A 24,420-nucleotide genomic window follows, 5' to 3' on the forward strand; every position below is an offset into this window, starting at 1 on the left:
AACATCATTATATCTCAGTCAAATAATTTCCTGGTTTAGTTTGTGGCTTTCTTTTTCCTGCAGGACTAACATCAAGAGGTTTTAAATGGAAGACTCCTGAACTTGTTATGTCACAAAATACTTTGTGTGTGTGTGGAAAAAAGTGGGATATTCTGAGCATTATGTTTCTGCATGCATGTTTTTGATCTTCGCAGAAGTATGGGTGTAGCTGAGGTCGCTTGTGTTCAGGCAAACACTCACATATGGGACATTTTTTAGATGTTTTTGGTCACGGCTATGGTCACTCAAAGGACGATTCATCCATTGTGATCCTTTGATGTTGCACAGGAAGTGGCTTCCTTTGACTTCCTCAGCCAGTGCCATAGAGATAGTTGTTTACTGCCTTTCCATGTAGTGTTTGTGATTATAGCTCATAAAAGTGAAGTCCTACTGCACATTGTGTTGACCCTGCACTGCAGTGAAAAATATATTTACAAGTTCTAAATCAAGTTATATGATTTACTTTGCAATTTTACGGTAACAGCAGAAGAGGCAAAAAAACATTGAAACCATTTTCCGTTTTTAAAAAAAAGTATAAATAAGATGATATATGATGTATTTTTACATATGTGTTTATCGTGTCTTTGTTTACTATTTGTTACAATCGTTTTTAAAATAGTTTTTGTATTGGCACTATTTATAAAAAAAAAAAGAAGCTTTCTTTTAAAAAAAAAAAAAGCGTATTCTTCATTCTATGTGTTTGTATGCACCATCTACACCAGCAGCATCCTCTGTGTGAACCTACTTGGTAATAAAACCTATTCTGATTCTGATAAATGCTAAGATATTTGTCCACGGGCAACAGTTATTAGGCAACAGTTATTATATATTATACAGAAATTACGTATTGCCTTTCAATTCTTGCAGTTGAGGAGTAAGGTTGAACATTGGAAGTGGTTTATCCAACTGTTCTGGTTGAGACTCTGTAAAGTGTTGAGGACTCAGTCTGTTACAGGCGGTAGCTCCGTGTGCAGCCAGTAGGGGGAATCGACTGCTCGCTTCGACGCCTTCCCCCCTTCTCGCTTCCACTCCTCTCCCCTGCGTTCTCCCAGGTTGTGGAAACGCTGCAGCCCGCTGGTCTGTGTCTGGATCCCTCTCTCGCACAGATCTGCTAAAGACCCTCCTACCGGCTGGGTTGGAGAAGGAGGAGGCGCTCTGCTCTGCTTGTAGCCTCGGACGAGCCCCCTTTACCGCCCTGTCAGTGTGGAGAAGAAAGAGAGAGAGAGAGAGGCTGACTGATACAGAAAGCGCACGCGAGAGAGAGAGAGAGCGAGAGAGAGAGAGTGTGAGAGAGAGAGAGAGAGAGTGAGAGAGAGAGAGAGCAACTGTGTGACAGAGGGAAAGAGAACGAGGCAGGCTGCTTAGAGGAGTGAGAGAGCCAAGGACAAAATAAGGAACACATTTTACAAGTGCAGGAAGAGGGAGGATCGCAGACGAGGGACTCCTTCTCTACTCGGCACCTGGGACTCACTCACTGTGGTTTTTTCCCCCTACTCGTCTTCTATCTGGAAACCAGAGGATTGACTTACCAACCGGTGGATTTTTAAAAATACACATCGTTTAGAAAACTGGGATCATTTCTCTGTCCTCTTGCTGGCTCCTTCGCTCCAGGCTAAGATTGCTTTCTGTGCGTGCGCTCGGCTCTCGTGTTGTGATTCTGCTCCCTGCATAAAGTGCATCTCGTCGGCAACCGGTGCTGAGGATATCTCCCCTCTGTCAAACAGGACAGCACGCAGCCACCGTCGGATCAGACCACAGAGAGAGAGAGAGAGAGAGAGATACTTTGTGTATGTTAGAGGGACACAGAGAGAGAGAGGGGCAGTGAGAGAGAGTCAGATCCACAGTGTGTCTGAGAGAGAGGCAGATTAAAGCCCAGGCAAAAGACTGGAGTGAAACAGCTCAAATAGAGAAGTGAACCTATACGTCCTTTCCCGTTTTCCTTGCCATCCCTTTCCTCCTCCTCTCCTCCTCTTCTTCCTTCTCCCATTTTCCAACATTCACAGGACTGCCAGAGCTACTGCCACCTGCACCTCTTCTCTCCACTCCACTTCCTCACCCTTATCGCGCGTTACCATCCGATACCAGCCACTGACAGACACAGCGCTCTTGGTTCTAGCACTTGTGGAAATATTTCCATTGATCGGGCAGTAAGAGACTGAGTGAGCATCTACCAGACACTGAGGCTCAGGACCGGTGAGGCACAGAGCCCCCCCCCCCCCCCCCCCCCAATCAGAGGCAGACCCTCTCCCAGCTGCTGTCCGACACGCAGACCCTGTCTTCTCCCCGGAGAACCGGCTAGCGACACAGAAAATAATCGCACTGCCCCTCCGCTGCCTCTATCCCATTGCTAGCTACTTGGCAGCTTCCGCCCCCGTGTCACCATTCCCTGCCTCAGTGCTAAGGATTCCAGCTACATGGGCAAGCGATTGGAGCAGCAGCCAATGTACCCTCAGTACACCTACTACTACCCCCACTATCTCCAGACCAAGGTACGGTTCTTCTCCTCTTCTTGCATTCCTCAAGCATCTACTCCTACACTTCTGTGTCCTGCCTCCCTCCCTCCCTTCCTCCCCCACCTCCTCTCTTCCACCGCCCTCTCTTCATCCCCCTCTCATCCCTGAGTGGAGATGGGATTTGATGGATAGCCGGCCTTGGCTGTGATGGTTTCAGATGGCAGGTACCTCGTTGGGAGTTTGGATGTCTATGTCAGTGTGTGTGTGTGTGTGTGTGTGTGTGTGTGTGTGTGTGTATCCTTGTGTCTCTGAGTGCAGGATCAGGGATCAAGGCCTGAGTTAGTCCAGCGTACCAGACCGTTACTGGGAGCTGTCCAGTAACATCCATCCATCCCTCGCCTGCAAACTGATGAGATCTTGATGTGATACAGTGCAATGGCATCAAGTGTGATGTGTTAAATAACATATCAAAGATTCAGAGGCTTTTGTTATTTGTAAATAAGTGACAGCAGCTATTTTTTAAACAGATGAGAGGATCGGGACCCACATTTAATTCCCTAATGAAGTATTTGAAAGCTGAATGTAGGCCTTTGTTTGAGTGCTTCAATGCCACTTTTCTGATTGAGGCGAATACAACGTTTAATTATGAAGCTGCTTATTCACTAACCAGCACAAATGGCTTATTGTAGTGCTTCACAAAGAGAGACATACAGGTTATGAACCCTTCTTTTTTTACGGTGATGGTCGTTATGTTCTGACGGAGAGCAGGCATGAGGGAGGCTGCCCGTGTTTGCTCTAGCTGTAGTATGCATCAGTGCCTCTGGGATGGAAGCCCAGGCTGGGCCCCGACGGCTGCCAGGACACTGGCTGGGCACACTACCCAGACTTCATCAAGGGATTAAAATGGAAGCCTTTTGGGTTTTTACTCCATTTGTTTTTCTAGCACATGTGTAAGACTAATTTCTGACCATTATCGGATGCTAAAGGTGTGCAGTTGAACTTGACTTGTGCAGTAGTTATGTCTCAAATCCTTTTTTTATATTGTGATATTACAATTTTCCATTTCATTCATAGCGGACTATATACTGTAGGGCAGCTTAACAAACTTCAATACAGTAGGGAACTAAATATTTCCTGAGCAACATTTTCCAATGTGTCAAGTTTGGAAATTGGCATTAAATTATATAATTTTTTGACATAAACCAAAATATTTCTTTATCTTATTAAGAGAAAGACATCTTACTAGTTTTTTCAACCCTGAAACATTGAACAAATACAATTAATTAAGCAAATAGCTGTTCTATTAGCATTAGTGTGGAACATTTGTAAACACCCAGCCCTAGAAATGAACGCTAAATTGTAGCAAATCCACTTTGTCAATACAAAGGGCATCAGGCATAAAGAAAAGGAGTTAATGCAATGAATGAATAAATAAAAGTGATAAAAGGACAGTGAAGTATACTGGAGAGATGTTTTCGTGCTCTCTCATGTGGAGCTGGATGGCGAAGCAGTGCGTTTCCAGCGGCGACGACCTGCCTGCAGCCCCACCTGGCAGTCCACTCGCTCTCACCCTGATTTATAGTTTAATACATTTGTGCTGCTGCCATATGGCTTCCCTCTACCTCCCACCCACCCCTCCACTACTCCTTCCCCCTTCTAATATCTCAGAGTTGCTCATCTCGGAGGCCTCTCAATCAGGGCATGCCCCTCCATTCTCCCCTCCCTCCCTTCCATTTCTTTCCCCCCCTCTTCCTCCCTCCCCTCGCTCTCAGCCAGCCCGCTCTGTTGCAACAGGGCCCCCTGCCTCCTCCGCCTCTGCTGCAGTTCACTGCCAAGGTCAGCGCAGATCCGATCGTGCACCGTCAGCGATTGAGGTATCCTTGAGCCAGCCGCTAGGGTCCTGTGTCATGCAAACGAGAACCACAGTGGGGGCGTGGTGAGGCAGGGAGAGCATATCATTCTGTTTATTAATCAGAAGCCGACATTCATATGCGTGTTTAGTTAGTGAGCCGATGGCCTCGTAGGTGGATGTTATTGGGCAATAGACAGGGTCATTGGGGAAAGGGGAGGTGGGGAGAGAGGCCAGAGTGTTGGGCAATGTAACCCAGAGGGCTGTAGAGAGCTATCTCACACTCTCATTAATGGTCATTGATAGCTCGATTACAGAGAGGGGAGAAGGGCCATGGCTGGCAGCTTCAGTCCGACAGTCGACAATATCACACGGTAGTCACTTTGGCCTCGCATGTGCACACACACACTCACACACGCACACACACAAACTCACTACAGGTCCCCCCTTTTGCTTCACACGTACACCACCGCTCCGATTTAGTCATCAGTCTCAAATCACACAGGTCTTTCTCTTCATCTTCACTGCTGCATTCCCAAGGTATGGCCTCATTCTCCCAAGGGATGTGAGCAGGGGGGCATAAATATCTTGGATAGGGAGGGGGAGTGGGGCGTAATTCATGCTCAAGTGTTGCCATCCACCTTTTCTCGCCTCCATTTTATGACACATATTTGTGATTCTATGCATAGAAAATGTATAGAAGATCTGCACTCTGTTACAGCTAAGGACCCTTTTGTTAAAAAAGGAGCCAGGTTTGTCAAGAAAAACTGAGGCCCATTTTGAATTGGGGGTCCTTTTATCCTCTGTATGTCTGTATTATATTCAAATGTAATGGAGTTCTCCCCGATTAGAATGTGAAAGTCAGAGAATGAGATGAAAAGATAACATTTGGCTTTCTATTGATTAGTGCATTGGGGCGTAGCATGTGCTTCTCTTTAGCTGAATTATTGATTCCTGAAAGGGTGTGTGTGTGTGTGTGTGTGTGTGTGTGTGTGTGTGTGTGTGTGTGTGTGTGTGTGTGTGTGTGTGTGTGTGTGTGTGTGTGTGTGTGTGTGTGTGTGTGTGTGTGTGTGTGTGTGTGTGTGTGTGTGTGTGTGTGTGTGTGTGTGTGTGTGTGTGTGTGTGTGTCTTTTATATGAGGTTATGGCTGGGGGGAGCTGGCAGGATGCTGCTTTGAAGAGAGGATCTGTCCCAGCTGATCAGTCCATGTAGACATTTGCTGAAATTGGGCCTTTATTCATCCCGTGTGTTTCTTTGTGAATTTGATTTGAAGCTTGCTGTTCATTCAAATGTAATCATAGGCAATAGATGTGCATCATAAATGAGAAAATTACTGTAAATGCCTCGCTGTGACCCGGCCCCTCCTCACGCCCAGGATAACAATTACACAGATCAATTATTGTTAATTCATGATAGTGTTTTGGAAAGAACATGAATTTAGCTAAATGTGTACACTAAGTGCCGGTTGTCCCTGGTGTGCATTTTTATCTCATTCTCTCTCACTGACAAGCATTTAAGGTTCTCTGTTTTAATTTGACAAACACTCTCAATAGGAACTCTCAAAATAAGGATAATTTGCCTTGAAAACCTGCAGTACATGAAGCCTCTGTTGTGAAATGTTGTCCCTGCTACTGCTATTACTGCATACACCCAAGGTACCTGACACTGCTCTACCCTTGTGCTGTTACACCACAGATAGGCTAGGTCATTACATGCCTAATGTCAGCGATATCACACACACATACACGCAGGGATGCACTGGTGCTGGGGCTGTCATCTGGAAGCGGCATCTGTGATACAGTCGGACTAGAACATGCAGAACCTGAGAAGCAGAGAGGGGCAGAGTGAGGTAGATTTATCAGATGCTAATGTCCCTGGCCTAGAGTAAACAGCAGTCGCTCGACCCCTTGATGGGAGTGTCCAATACTGCCATTGGCCCCATTTATAATGTCTAATTCTTCAGAATCTGAGATGGAGGAAAAGGGTGTATGTGCGTGAGAGAAAGAAAGACAGAGAGCCGAGGGGTGTATGCAATAGGGAGGGAGGGGCCAGTTAAAAGCAAAAGGAAAAAGGTTTGGTTACATTACACCGGGTGATCCATTGTGCTACAGAAATAACAACAGAGCCGTATAAATCCTCCTTTAATGCCTAGATAGAGGAGAAAGAGAAGCACCGAGACAACAAGGGAGAGACAGATATACATAGACGGAGAGCAAGCGAAATCAAAGGCAGACAAAAAAGGTCCACTTTCCAAAGTCTTTCATTAAATCAGTTATCAGTGACGCAACTCTCAGTCATAGCTTAGTCTCCTCTGTCTCCGCTGATGTGGATCTGCTTTGAAGAGTTTATCAAGGGGCTTCTATGGCTGGAGAAAATACACTTCTTAAATTACATTTACTTAAGCCTAGCCCTATTTTGAGCCCGGGACAATATGTTCTGATTAGTACAAAGACAGGGGTAGTATAACTCATTTCCCTCACTTGTAATTCTTGATACATGCCTCACGACCGATTGCCCGAAACAAAATACTGTCCCTGGCTCGCTGTAAATCTTAACCCATCATGTGTTCTCGCTTAGCTAGCTCAATCTGGCAGGCTTTTCCAGCAAGCGCCCTATCTTGGTTTCCTGCTTTTTTCCTCACATTTTCCCAATCCTTCACCTCACACGGTCAAATCATGAAAGGCGGCCTTTTTGATCATTAATCAACTAATACCCGGGGTCTTTATCTGCCTATGGTTACAGCTTTATCCAGCAGCACAATCCCTCCATGTGTAACTGCCAGTCAAAGGGGCAGACAACTCCATTTATTTGCTGTATGGCCTGTGTGTAAATGCACGAACCTGCACATACACACTCTGCAGCAGGGGGTACTCTTAACCCTTCTCATCTATCAACTGACAGCTCAGCCCTATCTGCACACCTATACATTAAGATTGTGTATGTATTATTGCTTCCCGCAGCCTCTCATAAGCCGGGCGCTGAGACCTGGCCCTCAGCATGCTGCCGTCCACATCTCATTACAGCTGCTCCCTCAACACTGATATCCATTTTGTCAGATGAGCAACGGAGGGGCGAACAAAGGAGCATGAAAATGAAATGGCAAGATTTATTGTGTTTTCTATAGGTTGCATCTCCTGATGGGAGGAGGAACCTTTTCTGTATTAAGTTAGGAGTACTGTACACGGGGGATTAAAAATGTAGCAGCAATGTTTTATATGTGTGCTTAAATAGCACGTTTTACGAGAACAGATGGTGTACGAGCATCTGCGTGGAAATGTGTGATAAAGAAGTCCTTTGTACTTTAGGAAGTCACTGGTTGTGGACTGTACATGAGAGGTAAGTGGCCTAGTGCTTAAAGTGAAGGTCTTAAAACCCGGTCACATTTTTCTTCTCCGCAATAAACCTGTGCTTTACTGTAGCGTCCTTCAGCAAGACCCAGAACAAAGCACCTCCCCACTCACTGGAGGTTGCTGTGAAAAAGAGCATCACAGATAAATGCCTAAAATATAAAATAATGTGCTTGGTGGCGGATCTCTTGCCCCGGGGAATCTCGTCTCTGAACCCTCCTTCGCGGGCCATCTGGAGATAACAGCCGACTTATACATTGCTGCGGGAGAAAGGGACTCCAACCTGTTTGGTGAAATGGGGCAAATGGGGAGGAAGGTGGTGGATTGAGCAGGGCGAGTTAACTTTAACCGGAAAAACCTGGGTTAACACACGGAGTCCCCACCAGCTTCCAAACTACCGCTGTGACAAGAGGAGCACACACATTAACGCAAATAAAACCGTAATGGGATCATTTAGGCTTCAACTAAATTGCGTATGTGAACTTTCAACCACAGGTGGTCTTTAGTATCTGTGCGTAATGGGCAAGCCTTGCATTTACAAACATTTCTAAGTGCATTAGAGATATTTATCCCAGGATGTGGTGCTCTTCCTTGTGGGGAACTGAAATTAAACACATGTTCTATGTGATTTCGAAGTATTCTTTCAAAGAGAAATAGGCATGCAGAGTCAACATGCAGCGAGACGGAGAGAGACGGGGAAGATGTTGCTTTAGTTTTAGAGCCAGATGAAAGGAGACGCATGACGTGCCCTTCAAACCAACCAGCACGGCAGGACTCAAATACACCTGCTTTTTTCCTCTTTCTTGTTTTCACTTGCACTTCTTTCTGTAATGTAGTATCTGCCTGGAGCTGTCTCCTCTGGCCCACTGTTTCACTCTTCTGTCGCTCTGGCAGAGGTCTGCCTGGCATTTTCTGTCTCCCCCTTTGCCTCTGAAGATGGTGGGGTACAGTCACAATTTTGTATTTTTTCCTCTTTTACTATTTATGTATCCCCCTCAGTTTTGCTCTGACCACTCTTCCTTGCTCATATTTTTTTTGCCAAGTCTTGCTTCATCTTTAAACTCTCTTTCATGTTGTTCCTTTGTAATTACTCTTTCCCATCCTCCATCGGATTTGCGTGCCGTTTCCTCTATTTCCGGGAGCCCCTGCTGTCTGCTGGGCATGGTGTCCTGCCATCTGTGCAGGATGACATGAGTGGCTGGAGAGACACCTCCTGAAGACCCCTTTAATACATCCACCCCATATTTACATGCAGAGAAACATATGGGATGTGGTAACCGTCAAAATACCTAAAACCCTCTTACCATATTCCAGTGAATCGAATTGTTCTGTGAGTATGGTTAATATAAATTCCCTATCGGTAGGTCAGAGTCTTAACTTTGCCTATATTATGTTCAATATTTTCCAACTGAAGGGAATACGTTGAGTGACAATATTTAGTCAGGGATTATCAACTTTGTTGAAAAAGAGATAAAGGGATTACAAACTTTGTGAAACTGTTCGTTCCTGTTGCTGCTCAATACATACTGAATAATGTCTACAGAAAGGTGTATAATAAAGAATCAGATCAGTGTGTGGTTCAATATTTGTATTCTATCCTGAGAATAGCACTCTACAAAGGCAATCACTACCTGTATTATGCGAACAATTGAATGTAGTTCTGAAAGTTAAGTCTGTTTGTTTCCATTAATATTGTAATTTCTTGATTGCAATTTTAGCTTTTGCTGTTTCACAGCATGTTTGAATGAATTATTAGCCCCTGTTTATCCCAAAGTAAAGAGCGATGCAGAATTAAATACCCCAACAGTGACTGATAAACTCAAGCTCCTTTGTTTATGTGAGCCACATACACTGTAGCTGAAATTCAGAGGGAGGCGGATAGTCATTTTTCTTGCTCCATTTGAGGGGAAGATAGTAGAGAGCATGAAGGGCAGACGAGGAGTGGGGTCATGATGAGACTGAGCCGGTGGTGAAGGATGTCAGGGTGAGGTCACGTGCTATAAGGGAGGGGGAGGTAACTGCACCTCGTGAGAGACAGACCGGCAGGGGAGTTTTTTTTTTGTTCTTGTGTAACTGAAGCTTTCGGTGTCTGCTGCCCTACCTTTTGGCGTGCCGATTCAAGGGAAGAATGCTCAGGTTGCTGGTGTAGCGACAGCGGCAGCCAATGGGAGGAGGCAGCAGCTCAGCTTGGTAGCGTTCACTGACTCAGCCTCAGCCGGGGTAATTGCTCCTGCATTTTTAACGAATGGCTGCTGCGTACACTTTGAGGAGCAGGGCACCAGAAGGATCGCCGCATGGCTCCCACTGCAGCCGAATTGACTTTTCACCTTCCTGAATGAGGGCATCAGAGGGAAGCTGAGGCCTGCTTTATACCTTCACGCCTAATCGGAAATAAATGTCTCTTCATCGTGATGAGTGGTGGTTATTATGTTAATGTATTAATCAGATGAAGCCCTTGTATCTGTGCTGGAAAGACAATTATTGTATACCTATTCTGATGGTACTCTCCACAACAGTGAACTGCTTTCATCTTGTTATTGAGTCCTTGTCGGTGGTCTACCTCATTCATTACTAGACACATTTTGGCGAACTGACAGCGCCTAATAGCAATGAGCTCATAATCAAAACAGCCTGCTATGAAGGCAATATTGTGTCTTCCTGTAATGTCCGGTAAAAGGAAGTTTCATGTTTTTATGTGCAGTGTACTACATTGTATAGTTTCAAGCTTTATATTTTTTTATTTTGCCAAGAATCTGCAAAACCCTCAAAAGAGACATACTGAAGAATCAGCATTCTAATTTTTCACCATGTTTTATTCTTTTTAAGGAAACTTTTGCCCGTGTAGATCTCACTTTGATTGAATTTGCATTTAATTTCCATTGTGGCTGCACAAACTGATGACCTGGTGTCTTTCACCTGCAGACATCCAGACAGGGAAACCAGAGAAGACTCCGGCCACAGACATGCAAATGGTAGTGTAGCCTCACCACTGTGATTAGTGTAGGAGGCCCTGCTCCTAAACACATATACCGGCTTTCCTGCACTATTTACTCTACACAGCTGCATTAGTAGTGGCAGGCTCAATGAAAATACCATGTCACGCATAGCTTGAAAAATGGCTACCGGAAAAAGCCAATTCTGCCATGAATGAGGATAAGCAAATAGGCATGAGGGCTTGAATAGCTGCCAGTCCTGTCAGATTCCCCTCTCACCCAGCCACAATGAGCTCCTATACAAATAGGGATACGTGCACCAATTTAGCGCAGCAGATGAACCTTGCGAAGCCTTGTCGAGCAAGTGGGGGATTACCAAGAGCAAACAGGCCTTTCTCCCTGCTTTATTTGAGTTAAATGACTCAAGCCACCCTCTTAGATTTTGCCTGAATGGTTTTTCTAGCAGACCCTTTCACTGCTTCAGCCACTGCTTAGGGGCACGATGTGTATGCATTAATCAGAGTATGGAAAAACACAGATTGGGATACAGGTAGGCGCGTGAATCAGATTGCAAAGACACCAATGCAGGGAGCAAGCCGAGCCACCGAGTATAGATACTGTGGATGAAAAGAAGAATAAAAGAGAAAGCCCTCAGCGTTATGGAGTTCAATTAAAAGAGAGATATTATTAATCTTCACCAGTAATTAGTAGCACATAAACAGCCTTTGGTAACCGTATTAAATAGTGTCATTATGATATGTTGTCTCCATGTGAGAGGCTGGTTGTCTGCCTTTTCAATAGTTAACATGATAAACTATTCAAAAGGGAAACAACCCGCATCATGGACACCCTTTCTGCACACGCAGAGAGAATGAAGGTTTGTAGCAGATTATTGCCTGAAAAGGAAAACAATATTGGGAGGGTTTGATGCAGAACAGTAGTTTACTCCTGTACAATCTGCATTGAAGCAAATGCAATCTCCTTTCTCTCCCCTTTCCCCCCTAAATTATTAAGGTCACCCACATTCGAGAGATGAAGAGTAGGGCAGAGAAAGGGAAATGCATGCAGGAATAAACGCTTTCACGTGCATTCCAGTTTAACAATTCTATCTGTATTCAAGTTTCAGGGTTGTTTTAATAAATGCAAATGTTAGCATTTGGGTACTTTTAAAGATGATAAACATAAAGTGATGTTTTTTTACGCATTTATTTTTTTGTCTTCGGGCACTTTTAGAAACATTTTCGAAAACGGTGGCTTTGAAAAACAGTTAGTTCCTAATTCCCTGTCTGCCTTCTTTCTCTCATTAGCAGTCTTGAGTACCCAGTGGAAGACTTGTATCCATTATTTATCTCTAGCCCCAAAAAAACAACAGCTGCATGCTTGTGTAACCGCCATATGTTTTGCTTCTCCCAACATATTGGGGGGAATCATGCTGTATAGGGAGCTTTATATCAACCCATAGAGATCTGTATCAACCCCCATGCAGACATGCGCCACTTGGAGTATTTCCTAAATGCCTTTTTTTCACAAGGAAATATAGTAGAAACTTTACTCCACATCAAGAACTTCGACTACATTGGGCAATAAACCACATAGGCACCTTGCCGAATGTTTCCGGATGCACCGGCACCAGTGGAACAATCAGAGGGAGTGGTGGGAAGAGGGTCACATTAGGATTCAGCCGATAAAGCAATAAACCCTTGAAGGAGCTGCAGTCGGCGCCATTCAGAGCAAATTCTGTGTCCTCAGCACTATGGGCCTGCAATGAATCACTAAGCTGACATTACCCCGCCTTCCTGAGAACGTTGGATAAACACTCCGGCAATGGTGAGCCAACGTTTCCCGCCACAGACCCGGTGTAGTCGTTAAGACCAGTGTTGACACTCTCGCTCCTTCTTAAATGTTTAGAAACTCTGTGCCCCAGTTATGTAGACTTCCTGTCGAGCGCAGGATGATCTGTTTAGTTACAGATAGCAGCTTAACAGCCAACTGGAGCTGCAGCATGCAGCCCCCGCTCCATCATTCCCCACTCAAGGGTTATGGAGGACGCTCATGGCTGATGTGTGGCAGCATTAACCAGCATGTCGCATCTGTTTAACCCATGTGTGTGTGTTTGGTGATGTTCATCTCTCTGCCAGTGCGCCCGCATGGCAGTTGCCACAGTGATTTGTAAAATGGGATGCTGTCTCTGAGCCTGTCGAGGCTTTATTAGTAGCATCGCCTGGAGTGTGTGCTGTATTGTTACCATAGCAATAGTTGCCAATAGTGTTTGCTTACTTAGCCCATTGTTTAACAGCGGGTCAGACGAGGTTACTGGAGAGTAACTGCTTTAACCCTAAGGTGGGGAACCGGTAAAAAAACGTTTTTTTGGCATGGACTCTATTTATATTAACTGATTATTTCAAACTGTGTTAAAAACTATTGAACTTCAACCCCTACATAGCATTTCCTAATGTTCCAGCTAAGCATTAGAGATAATGTTTTATTATTTAAACAGTCTTTGGTTATTTTTTACCTAATAGATCTCATCGGGATTCAAGTAAAGCTCCTTTCTCCTTTACATATTCATAAAGCATAAAACCTCCCCGTACTCTCAGGGCATGCCAGAGAAGTTTCACACATTGTTAAAAACCCCAATATACACAATGACCCACATTATCATGTGCATACAAAACAGCCTGAGAGGAAACATGAGAGGGCAGCACGTTTATCGTTGAGGAAGGACGCTGGGGGGGGGGGGCTCTGTATGTAAGGAAGGGTGGGAGCCCTGCCGAGTTCACTGAGTTCACTAGAGGGACTGACACTCAGCTCACCTTCCTGCAGTCTCTCTCTCTCTTTCCCTCTAAATAATTTATCTCATATAATTTATCTCTCTACCTCTATCTCATTCACTCTCACACACACAGACATGCAATTACCCCCCACCCCCCCCATTTCACACACATACACACATGCCTCCGGGGGTTCGGTCCTGGGGCTGTTGTGGAGTGAGCAAGCTGGAATCTGCGAGGGAAACCTGATAGGCTTTCCCTGTGCCAGACACATGAGGTCACCCTGACTGATGCTGCCAGCCCGCCTCCCTCCATCCCTCCACTGCCATCAGATTAAAACCTTGTATCACTGAGAAATCAACTGCAGGACTTAAGAGATTTTCCTGCTCCTCTGGAACTACAAAAAAGTATTTTATGTACCCTTAAGGATCATTAGGTTTTAAAAACGACCATTTGCCTATTAAATTAAACTAGTTTATTGCAACTTGGGTCTTATTATTTTTACAGTGTTGGCCATCGGTCATTGTAAGTTAACGCTGAGGTGTGGGGACATGGCGATGTCCCTAAGAAGACGTCCGATGTGGCAAGAAATTAAACCATTGCACAGTTTTAAAAGAAGCTTATTTGGAAGAGAAAGCAAACGATAAACTAATTACCCAAACAGTCACTTGTTAACAATTTATTTACTCTAAACATTGTTATAGTGTGCTTGCTATTGATGTGCTTAACAGGTTTGATGTGCAATAAGGGATTATTATCAACACTTTGCCGTGTGATTATGTGGTTTGTTTGTTGAAAACAATATTATCATAAATGATAGCCAAAACTATAAAACAAGAACAATTAATGAACTGGGATTATTTCATTTCCAGCCAAAATGACACACTTCTTAGTGTAGTGATTTGTCATCCAACAGCCATGCCTTTTCTATTTTAACCAAAAACAGGGAGGGACATTGGAGAATGTTTTCCAGGAAAATAACAAAACAAAGAGTAATACATCTAAAACATGTCAAAAGAAAACCTCAAACTTTACCACAACAATATGAAATACTTCTCTGAGAGTTTGTACATGGCGCAAAGTATCTGCCGTATAGTTAGCCCGTTCTCTGATGTGAAAAACAATACACTCTGCAATCTCTCAAAGTTGATAGCTATGAAAGGTTGGAATCTTAAAATGGAAAATGTGCAGCAGCCGAAAGCTCTAGAGACTTGCCTTTTATCCCCAGCAGCCCTTTGAAATACCCACCCAAACCCAAACAATACTGTCAAGTCAAAGCAGTGGTCTCAAAGAGACCCTAAACATGACGTCCTTTAGATCCCGGCTCCTGTTCTCTTGTCACACAAGCATGCAGCACGGACACCCGCATTCAATCAGCCAACACACACACAACACACACACACACACACACACACACACACACACACACACACACACACACACACACACACACACACACACACACACACACACACACACACACACACACACACACACACACACACACACACACACACACACTTTCTCCAGCACACAAACATACACACCAACCTCCCACCCCCACAGGACACAACAGTCATCCCCTGCTCCCACGTATCTCATGTTCTTCCCATATTATGTTGAAATGGACATGCATAATTGCGCTGGCGTGGTTTGTTGTTTTTGTTGGCGGTTATCAACAGCCCCCATGAATTCTCCGACAGAGGCGATCATTGTTGCAGGCACCGCAAATCTATATCGCAGCGCTTGCAAATATGCTGCTTCTGTGAGGTCCCATTGTCAAGATGGAGTGTTCAGACTTGTAGACGGGGGGGGAAATGTAATTTGAGTAATTATATAATTACAGCAGGTCATATGGTTTTGAGATAATGTTAAAAATGAATAACTTCAAGGCTTAGGTAAATCTCAGAGGACTTGTATTGTAGAGAGAGCAGTTGTTAGTGCTAAGTCATTCTTAATATAAGTCTTTATAGTGTAACTACAGGGCCCCTGTGGTAAAATGGGGTTAAAGGAAGTGAATAAGTCTGGGCCTTCGAGACAGCTACACCTGTACTAACGCCAGAACACAAGCATCATCATTCTAAGGACTAAACTAAAACACTGTAATGACATTGCAGCTGCCAATAACCCTCTGGTGAGACATTAACAGTGGCACCAGTGTTTAACGTTCACTTGTCTGTTTCCCACTTGTCACAAAGCCGAGCCAGTCAATACCAGAATGGCTTGCATGTATCGGCCTTTTTGTTCCTGCTTGTAAGCATGACATTTCCGTAGGCTGTAATGCTGTTTCAGATGTTTAGAGCGCTCAACTACCCTGAATAACCTTCCTTCAGGACCTGACTTCCACAAGTCATTTGAGGTTGGGTGAAGTTTTAAATAAAGCTGTGGCTTGTGGCAGCTAGCTGATTCTATATGCTTTTGTATATGCTGCCTGGGCACAGCCTCAGCCAAACAAGCTCTCTCTGCGATCATGTTTCCAAACACTTGGCAGTCTGGAGGCTTCCCATCAGGTCCAGTGCCCACATGTAGACGCTTAAGCTGGGTAAATATGAAGCTGAAACCACAGAATGAGAGAGGGAAAACAGCAGCTGTCAGTATCCGTAAAGACTTTGACTTAATAATGTTTATTCACTTTTACCGAGAGACAGTTTTAACTGTGCAGTTTTTTCACAAATGTGTCGTTTTATGCATACAATCATCATTTAAATGATTTAAAGCTCATTGTTTACTGGCAATAAAAAACAATACGCAGGCTACATTTATTTATGTTTCTCTGTTAATTACAATTGTGGGTATTTCAGTTTCAAAAGACGCACTTTAGAGATTACTTTGCAACCATGTATTTAACTTATTTCTTCCTCACACAAAGAAATTCAATTTGATTTTGTCAAGTTTCTTTTGTATCTCTCTCCCCCTTTCTCCCTCTCTGTTTAGTAGCACAGGTTTGTGTTGTGGGTTAGAGAGGGTGAGTTAATGGAGAACGTCAAACCAGCTTGTAGCGCTGCCTTGGCTCTGACCCCTGCAGATTGTGGAGTGACCCTCCGCTGTGCCCTGAGCCTGCAGTTGGAATCCAATCTCCTTGCCGGGATATGGTGCATGTTTTAGCGGTCGGCTTTGAAATCTTTGCCCTCCCGCCTCCTCCGAAATGTCTATCATTCCTCCAATAAAACATGGTTTGTTTTCACCTGTGATGACCACGTTTTTTTTTTTTTTCGTTCTCAAAGGCGCCAGTGACACATTTGTTTAATCTCATTAGACCCTTGGTGCTCTCTTGATGCTCCGAATGTGGTGATAGGACCATTCAAAAACGTTGTATATCTTTAAAATATATATATATACATGTAACTGTAGATTTTCTTCGGGGGTCAATGAGGGGATTGCAGTGACACATAATCAATAGCAATATTTGCTACCCTCAATCACTGAATTACATTTAAATCAATAGGACTATATAATGTTTAAATTATAATTTCAGCTTTAGCACCTTTGGAGAGGGATGTTTTTATCTGCTAAAAATGTCTGCCCTCTTCTAGTAGTTTCAGATTACACTTACTCTTCTTCCAATTACAAGCCTGAGAGGGGGGGAATCGATGGCTACAGACAAGTGACATCGTTAAGGCATTTTGAGGCAAACTGAAATCACAGCGAGTGTGATGGCCCGGTTGTTTAATGAGTCATCTGAGGGAGTCCACACCTATTTGTTTCCTCTCCATTTGGGCCTTTTGCCGTGCTCGTTGTTGGTAATTGTCTGCAACACACCGGCTATGACAAAGCAACCCTACCTCAAGCTGAGATGCATTAGAGCCGTTTGAAACGTGGCACAGGGTGGGACTGCACCACTGTAATTTGATCAAAGTGAATGCAGGGAGGGAAAGAAAGGGGGGGGGGGGTGAAAGGCAGGCAACTTGTGAGTGGATCTTCTGCAGCCTTTCAAGGTCAAAAGCGTTCGCTAAAGCTTTTACTATCACAATTTACCTTATTCCTTACACGATACATCATGAGCTTTAGTAACTGACAAATACCTCTTTGCTTGAGCCTGAACAGCCAATATAGACATTGATCATGCACTTGAACTCCTGAAAGCACAGCACTAAGTGATCTTTTTTAGAAGAGGACGAACATCAAAGAGAGCGTTTTTTAACACAAATACGATGAAATTTAGTTAGAAAATTGTTTGTATCTCCGGAAGAGAGATATTGCAGATTACAATCAGACATCAGTGACCTGCTGAGTGTGTTCAGTCTCATTCTAAGAGCAGATAGTTAACTCTGCTGCCTACTCCATGATGGCTGGCAACTTGAGAATTCAAAATAAATGTAGTCCAATAGAGAAGCAATTTAGAGGAAAAAAATGGTAATGATGTTTACATGAGCAATAAAACCAAAATAATTAGTGTGTCATAGAAAACTATAGACGGATGTATGTTTATGAATGTCACATGTTAGGACATTACATATATTACATTATATCAAAGAGAAGACTGATATATAAATGCTATATAAATAAACTTTCCTTGATATGGATGTTTTTGGATATATTTTATAATAAGACATAACATAAAATATATCCTAATGTAGTTAATTTCCCAGCCATTCAGTTGAGCAGCTGGCTGTGGATATCATAATCAGATGGAATGTCTTTTTTTTGGACGATGCTGTAAAGCCACTGTTGCCAAACAGACGTGTTGCTAATTGTTTTTGCAAAATGTTGAGTAACTACATAGCAGAGTGGTTGACACATTTCTTGAATTTCATTGTGTATTATGACGCAAAACAACTATATTTTAAGTTAGTGACTTAAAAAACTCCCCATAAGATTCCCTTTGTCACTTTTTGTTTAATCTTTCTAGTCTGTATTTAGTCAGCTCTGTAACTCTTCTTAACTTTCAGTGTTATGCTGGGCCTACTTGTCATTTCTGGAAACTACACCATCTTGTACTAATAAATAAATGTATAACACATTTACATAATACATACAATGCAAAATGTATTCCCTCAAGCCTCACCCAGTGATTGCTGACTGCCGAACAGAAGTCAATGTATAATGCAGTGGCATCATCGTCACCGCTTTTTAAGGTGTCCTTTTTACCCCGGCACCCAGGAACACTTCATCCTGCTCTGAGAAGCAGACGGAGAGCGGCTCGGGTTTGAAGGGTGAATGCATCCTGCCACACTTCACTCTCAAAGCATGTAAAAGGTAGCCTGATTCCACTGCTTGCACAGTTTGCTCCCGTACACCTGAGCTGGTGTGCTTCAAGGTTCTTCTTGGATTTCAGGAGGAGCCTTTTAACTTGAAACCAAAGTTAGAGAGGCAAGTCAATTTCTTCTCGGTGTGCCTGGGAGAAAAACATGCTAGCTGCTTTTGGTTTTTGGTCCCAGCAGTGCTGAGAGTATTAAGCCTGCCCACCAATTAGGGCATGCCGATTCTTACAGCACATGAATTATTAAGAGCATCCCATCGACTAGGAGCAGTGACTGAGGGCAAGAAAAAGGGCCAAGCCACCTGAGCTCCACAGCTGCATTTGTATACTGCACCAACGCTGCTACAATTTAGCTACAAATAGCATCTTACAACACTGAGCTCTGTTTTTGATTTTGACGTCAATTTGCTTATCTATTTACAAATTTCAACAACACAAATGAATAAGGAAAAAGAAGTAGAGACAGACGGGATAATGTATGGTATAAGATTGCAACTTGCAACACCGGCTACCCTCAAGGTCAACCAATTCATTCCTGCTGTAGAATGTATAGCCTGGTAGTAGCTGAGGCAAGGTCTTCCCGGCCATATATTTGGGAGGGGGGGATCCTACTTGTTAACTCTCCATACAGTGCTCTAGTGCCTGAAACGTGACCCCACAATAGGGCCGGCCAAGGCCTGCTTTCTAAGGGAACACCAAGTTAAAGTTTGGCGGGGTAGCATCACCTCATCATAATAAATATTGTTAGTCTTTGGGAATGTGCCAATGGGCCGTAACTCATGAGGAATGAAGAAAAACGCGGCAAATGTAGGTGCTGTCAAATGTGACTCCTGCCGATTGTCAGTACTTGAGACGTATTAGACGGAGATTGGGAACTGCTTTGTGTGGGAGCCCCCCACCTCACTGGATAACAGAGCTATCATTATGCATGAATAATTGGATGCATTCCGTTTTTTTCCATTTCTCTCTTCACCAGTGGGCTGTTTAATGTAGCACAGTTGTCAAATATGGCTGTCGCAGAGAGAAGAGTAAGCCAAGACCGATTACTTTATGTGAATGATTTTTTTTTTCTCTCTTGCAGAATTGAAATTATTTAGAGCGGTTAGGAGAGGAGTGGGACTGTGGAGAGAAGGATATATGTGGATGTTGTGGCACGGCGGGGCTTTTAAGTGTGTTGTGATTTAGCTATTTATTGTTTTGCTGCAGGGAAAGAGGCAAGAAGAGAATGCTGGTCTCTCAGATGTCTTTTAATAGAGATCCTGACTGCTTACTAGTCCGCTTGTTTGTTCTGGAATGGCTGGTTCAATCTCTGTTTGGTAATATACATTAGCCGCTGTCCTGTTTGTCACCGGAATAGCTTAAGTGCCCTTTAGATGACATTAGATTCAGTGTTCACTTCTCCGTTGCTCCCTTGTTTCTGAAAAACCATCGGGCAGAAATAGTTTAATGCCCCGACAAGAGCAATGCTTTTTCATTTATCAGTGCACCCCCCTGTCTGAAAAACACATAATAACACGCAATACCAAGCTCGACTAGAATCCAGAAATCGCACAGGAATTAAGTCCTTCAGTTTGTCATCTTTCTCTCTTGCTGTTGCCTCCTTTGTTTTTCCCTTAAACCTTAAATTTCTCCCTTTTGGGTTTGCTAAACCAGCAATTTCCTGAATTTCCAGAATATGCGAAAATTAATGTGTATTTGAGTTGAGACGACAAAATCAAAATATAATAGAAACAGTTTCCCAGAATTGATTGAGTGATAATTGAAGAGCTATTTATCCGCTAGATATTGGTTCGAGACATTTTTCAAATATAGATTTACCTTAATCCATTAATCTTGGTATTCATTCTATAATGTTTTCAGTATCAGAATACCTTTATTCGTTCCACAGAGGGGAAATGTACATTTGTTACAGCAATATAAGAGCCAAAGACAGCTTAATATTACATGATAAGAAGCATGCATAAAACACATATTAAAGACACAAAAAAAAGAAGAAATTACTCAATTTACAATTAAACCTCCTCTAACAGTTTTGAAGATGTAGCAGCCAGGTATATATTGCACAGTTATTAATGAAGAGCCATTCTTATAACATGGGCAGGTGGGGAAGCTCTTTTGAATGTCTGTATTGTTTGAATTCAGTGGAGATTTGGACATTACATTAGGGTCAGAGTTGTTTCCCAATTCCGAGTACAGTTCCCGAAAACACAGTTAAAAGTTAAATAAGACTGTCTTGTCTGCTGTCAGTAATCAACATTTTGGTTAAAAGTGTCCTCTAAATTTAGTTGTGGGAAGCAAAAATAGACTCACTTAGAAGAGCTGGAGTCTAAAGATTCAGACCCCTCAGTGTCAGAGACAGCTGCTGCAGAGTTTTCATTACTGTGTCTTCGAATGGATTTGTGTAGTCTTTTTGTCGCACTCTGCTGCCAACCAAACCACATCAGATTTTTTGAGACGCTGTGACAATATCTCAAAAACAATGCTGAATCTGCAGAAAGCTGACCAGAACTGGGACCCGTCTTGAACTGAAGGGACCTGTGTGCTGTTTCCTTGTCAGTTGTTTACTCTTCCAATGTGTGACTCAGCCCCATTATCTTCCGTCCATTCCACACCTGGCTTCCAGCTGTATCCTTCACTACAAACTTATCATTATCTTCTAATTGACAGCCTTTGGTTTCGTCTGCTTTTCTCAATGTTTTCTTTAAATAACTCCCCCCTGTGCCGTCCACTAACAAATGTGTAACCATGTATCCTTTAGATTACCGTTGTTCTACTTCGGGGAAACATTAACTGATCGATGCGCCTCGAGATGAGTCTGAGAAAATGGGGCTAATTGTTCGCAGATAAGTTGGGCCTCTTGTGGGACGTGAAGCAGCCTGTATCTAATTAATTATGCAAGCACATTCTTTCTTAAGCAGAAACGCCACCCTGGCCCGTCGCCTGCTTTCTGTGTGTGGCAAGCCTCACCTCCTTGTCATCCGCTGAGTCTCTGAAATTATTAAAAGAGGAAGAAAAAACAGCGTGAGGATCATTGTCATGGTAATAGTCCATCCATGGTTGTTGGCAGACCCCCTTCATATTCAGCCCCACAATGACTCTGCTGTCTTGGGTATTTAAGAGGTGGTCTGCCGCTGCTGGTGGAAGACTGACCCGAGGAGCTTCCTGTTCATGTGCTAATCTGCGCCGCGGTACAATGGAGCGGGCGCTGTTCTCTCAGAGCCTGGCCCCCCACATTCAGCCGGAGAATGGACGGCCACACACCACTACAATAACAGTCCACCGCTATCATCTTATGAAAAGTCTCCATTGGAGGGTAAATAAATAGTTTAGAAACCTTTTAGCAAGTACAATAGGCTAGACCACCGCTGATTTTCATCTTTGATGTCTCTTGACAATTTGCCCTGCCCTATTAATATATAATGTCGGGCTGGAAAAACATAATTCTGAAAGGAAAGAAGAAACTCAATGATGCTTTACTTTGAAGGAGAGCTGAAAGAGATTTTTGGGCTAAAGGAAATAAACTAGGATCATTTTGGTCATGCAAGATTTTTATTTTCAATAAAATAAAACCCAATTGTTAGATTCATTAGCTGAAAGAGGATTCACCAGTATAAGCTCCATGTTCCAGTAACTATTAACTATGTGAATTAGTGACATAGAATCCCTTTTGAGTTGTTGAAAAGCAAAAAGAAATACATTAGTGCTTTTCAGAAAGTTGTTTGTGTGGCTGAGTATCTCAGTAAGGGATCCTCCAGCAATTGTCAGAGTGAAGAACCATAATCCCCGCCTTTGATTCACAAAGTGGCTTGCAACCGGGATGGTTGATTTGGGACAATTGCACATATTCAGCCTTCACTGTGAAGCTAAATTAGGCCTCTGAGAAGCTTTATGAATATACAGTACTTAAGAAAAGACTGAATGGTGAACAAAGCGCAGTTGAGAGAATCACTATTTTTTTTGTTGGCTTCAATAGAAATGAATGAAAATGTTTTGAATGAACTGTAAACCCTAACTTGGAAGAAAGAATGAATAACTTGAGTTACGTTTGAAGATATCAAAGGACTGATAGCATCACTGTTTGAGTTTGTTCAAACGGCTTTGAACCCAAATGGCCTGTGTTTATCTTTGCTGGCTATGGTCCTTAACCGTGTCCAAGCGTTGCCTGCATTAAAGTCTTCCAGCAGCCCGATGCGAGCAGTTCAGAGTCACTGAGGCAGGCAGTCAGGCTAGGGGGAAACATTACACCATTACACTCACCTGTTCCAAGCCATGGTGACTTATCTCATGAATAAATCACACGACCTAGGTCTGGACACATCAGACACTGCACCTCTCCTTTGGCACATGTCTGCATCCCTATCTATCTTTCTCTTTTTTCTTCGTCTCTATGCTTCCTCCCTTCCTTCCTCCCCTACTGCCTTTTGTCTCACACCTCTTGCTGTAGCACGGTGTCCGACAGTGCTCACTTTATTTATCACACAATTGTGACACTTTTGGATAAAGCTCTGCACCCGCACTGATTGAACTCTGCTTGTGAGAGCTGGGAGGCACAGATCATTCCCCTTTGGTTTCCAGTAAGTCACGGGATTGACAGCTCGGGATGGTCTGCCCAGAAGTGGCTGACTCTCTTCCTTTAAATCAATCTTGAGAGGCGCTTCTGAACGGTCCCTAATTCAGCGGTCATGTCAATATGCCAAACCAACAGAAATACTGAAAGTGCCTTTGTTGAGGAGATAGTCTGATAGATTGGAAAAATCCCATAAAACAAAAATTGGGGCTTAAATTTGAACTTTGCCTTTGATGTGAAAACCTTCCCGTCACACATTTCTTGGTATGACATACCCAGGTGCACAGAGGCAGAATATCAAGCAGTGATTCCAAGGATGTTACAATGCGGCATTGTTCTCACTTTGACCCAAAGTAAAACAATCCCCTGCATATCTCCGCCGTCTGCAGCCCTGCAGAATATGAGCTTAACCCAGAGGAGGCGGATACAGGCCTTTTTTTGTTGTTGTGTTGAGTAATGCTGATATTCCTTCATGGGGGAATCTTTGCAGAATCTGGCAAGCCGTCTTTGGCCTACTAAACTCCACTCAACGCTATGTTAAAAATCCCCAATGGTTGCTAGAGAGGGAGGAGAGAGAAAGAGGGTGGAGAGAAGGAGGAGAGAGACTCGTAAAAAGAAAGACGAGAGGAGGGGGGGGGGGGGGCGGGAAGGAGAATGGAGGACTAGCAGCCAGATGGGGATTGGGATGGATTTAGGGATAGATGAGAGCTGACTGCAGGGATTGCTGAGGGTGAAGAGAGGATGGATGGAGCACTAGCAAGGATAGATTCAGTTATTGAGGGCTACAGGGAGGAAAGCAAGGAAAGCAAGATGGGCGTTTACAGTAAAGACAGGTCAACATATGGATACAACAAGCTACTTAGGCTGTGAGGAATCTTTTATCCATTGTCTAAACGCAGTGCATACTTAAAAACAACCAAATGGGAATATCTTGTGAGATAAGATTGTGACAAAGTGATCTTATAGTAAAGATGATGTGTTAGTACACTATCAGTCCTCTACAAAGAATACACTTGCTGCAAATAGTGACAAATGATATCTCATCTACAGCAACAATAAGTGACTAATGGACAACAGGCCTTCAGGTCGGAATGCATTTGTCAGAAGTGTCAAGGTTGGAGCCTCTGAAGGGCAAACCACAGAGGTCAGTGGTTCCGGCTTCACAGTGCGGTGAAGTCTGAAGCCAAGATATAAAGTCTGAAAAAAGGAAATCAGGCATTTGCCCTCAAGTTGGAAAATAGGACTCTTCTCAGTGTAAAGT

At 43.5% G+C, this 24,420-nt stretch overlaps 1 protein-coding gene across 9 annotated transcripts in view; it reads left to right on the plus strand.

Annotated features, from left to right (window-relative positions):
- rbms3 (RNA binding motif, single stranded interacting protein) overlaps nt 1-24,420 on the plus strand; it is a 286,571-nt gene that overhangs the window by 86,545 nt on the left and 175,606 nt on the right. The window contains exon 1 of one of the 9 annotated variants that reach the window (XM_034210327.1): nt 1,332-2,528. The exons of 7 other annotated variants lie outside the window; for them this stretch is intronic. In XM_034210327.1, the coding sequence (XP_034066218.1) occupies nt 2,454-2,528 (75 nt within the window). In that variant the 5' untranslated portion in view covers nt 1,332-2,453. Of the gene's footprint in view, nt 1-1,331; nt 2,529-24,420 lie in introns of those variants that run through there. One more of the 9 variants, XM_034210328.1, reaches the window with a different exon arrangement.

Source organism: Gymnodraco acuticeps, unplaced genomic scaffold (assembly GCF_902827175.1).
Source record: "Gymnodraco acuticeps unplaced genomic scaffold, fGymAcu1.1, whole genome shotgun sequence".
In the NCBI taxonomy this organism is placed as follows: Eukaryota; Metazoa; Chordata; class Actinopteri; order Perciformes; family Bathydraconidae; genus Gymnodraco; species Gymnodraco acuticeps.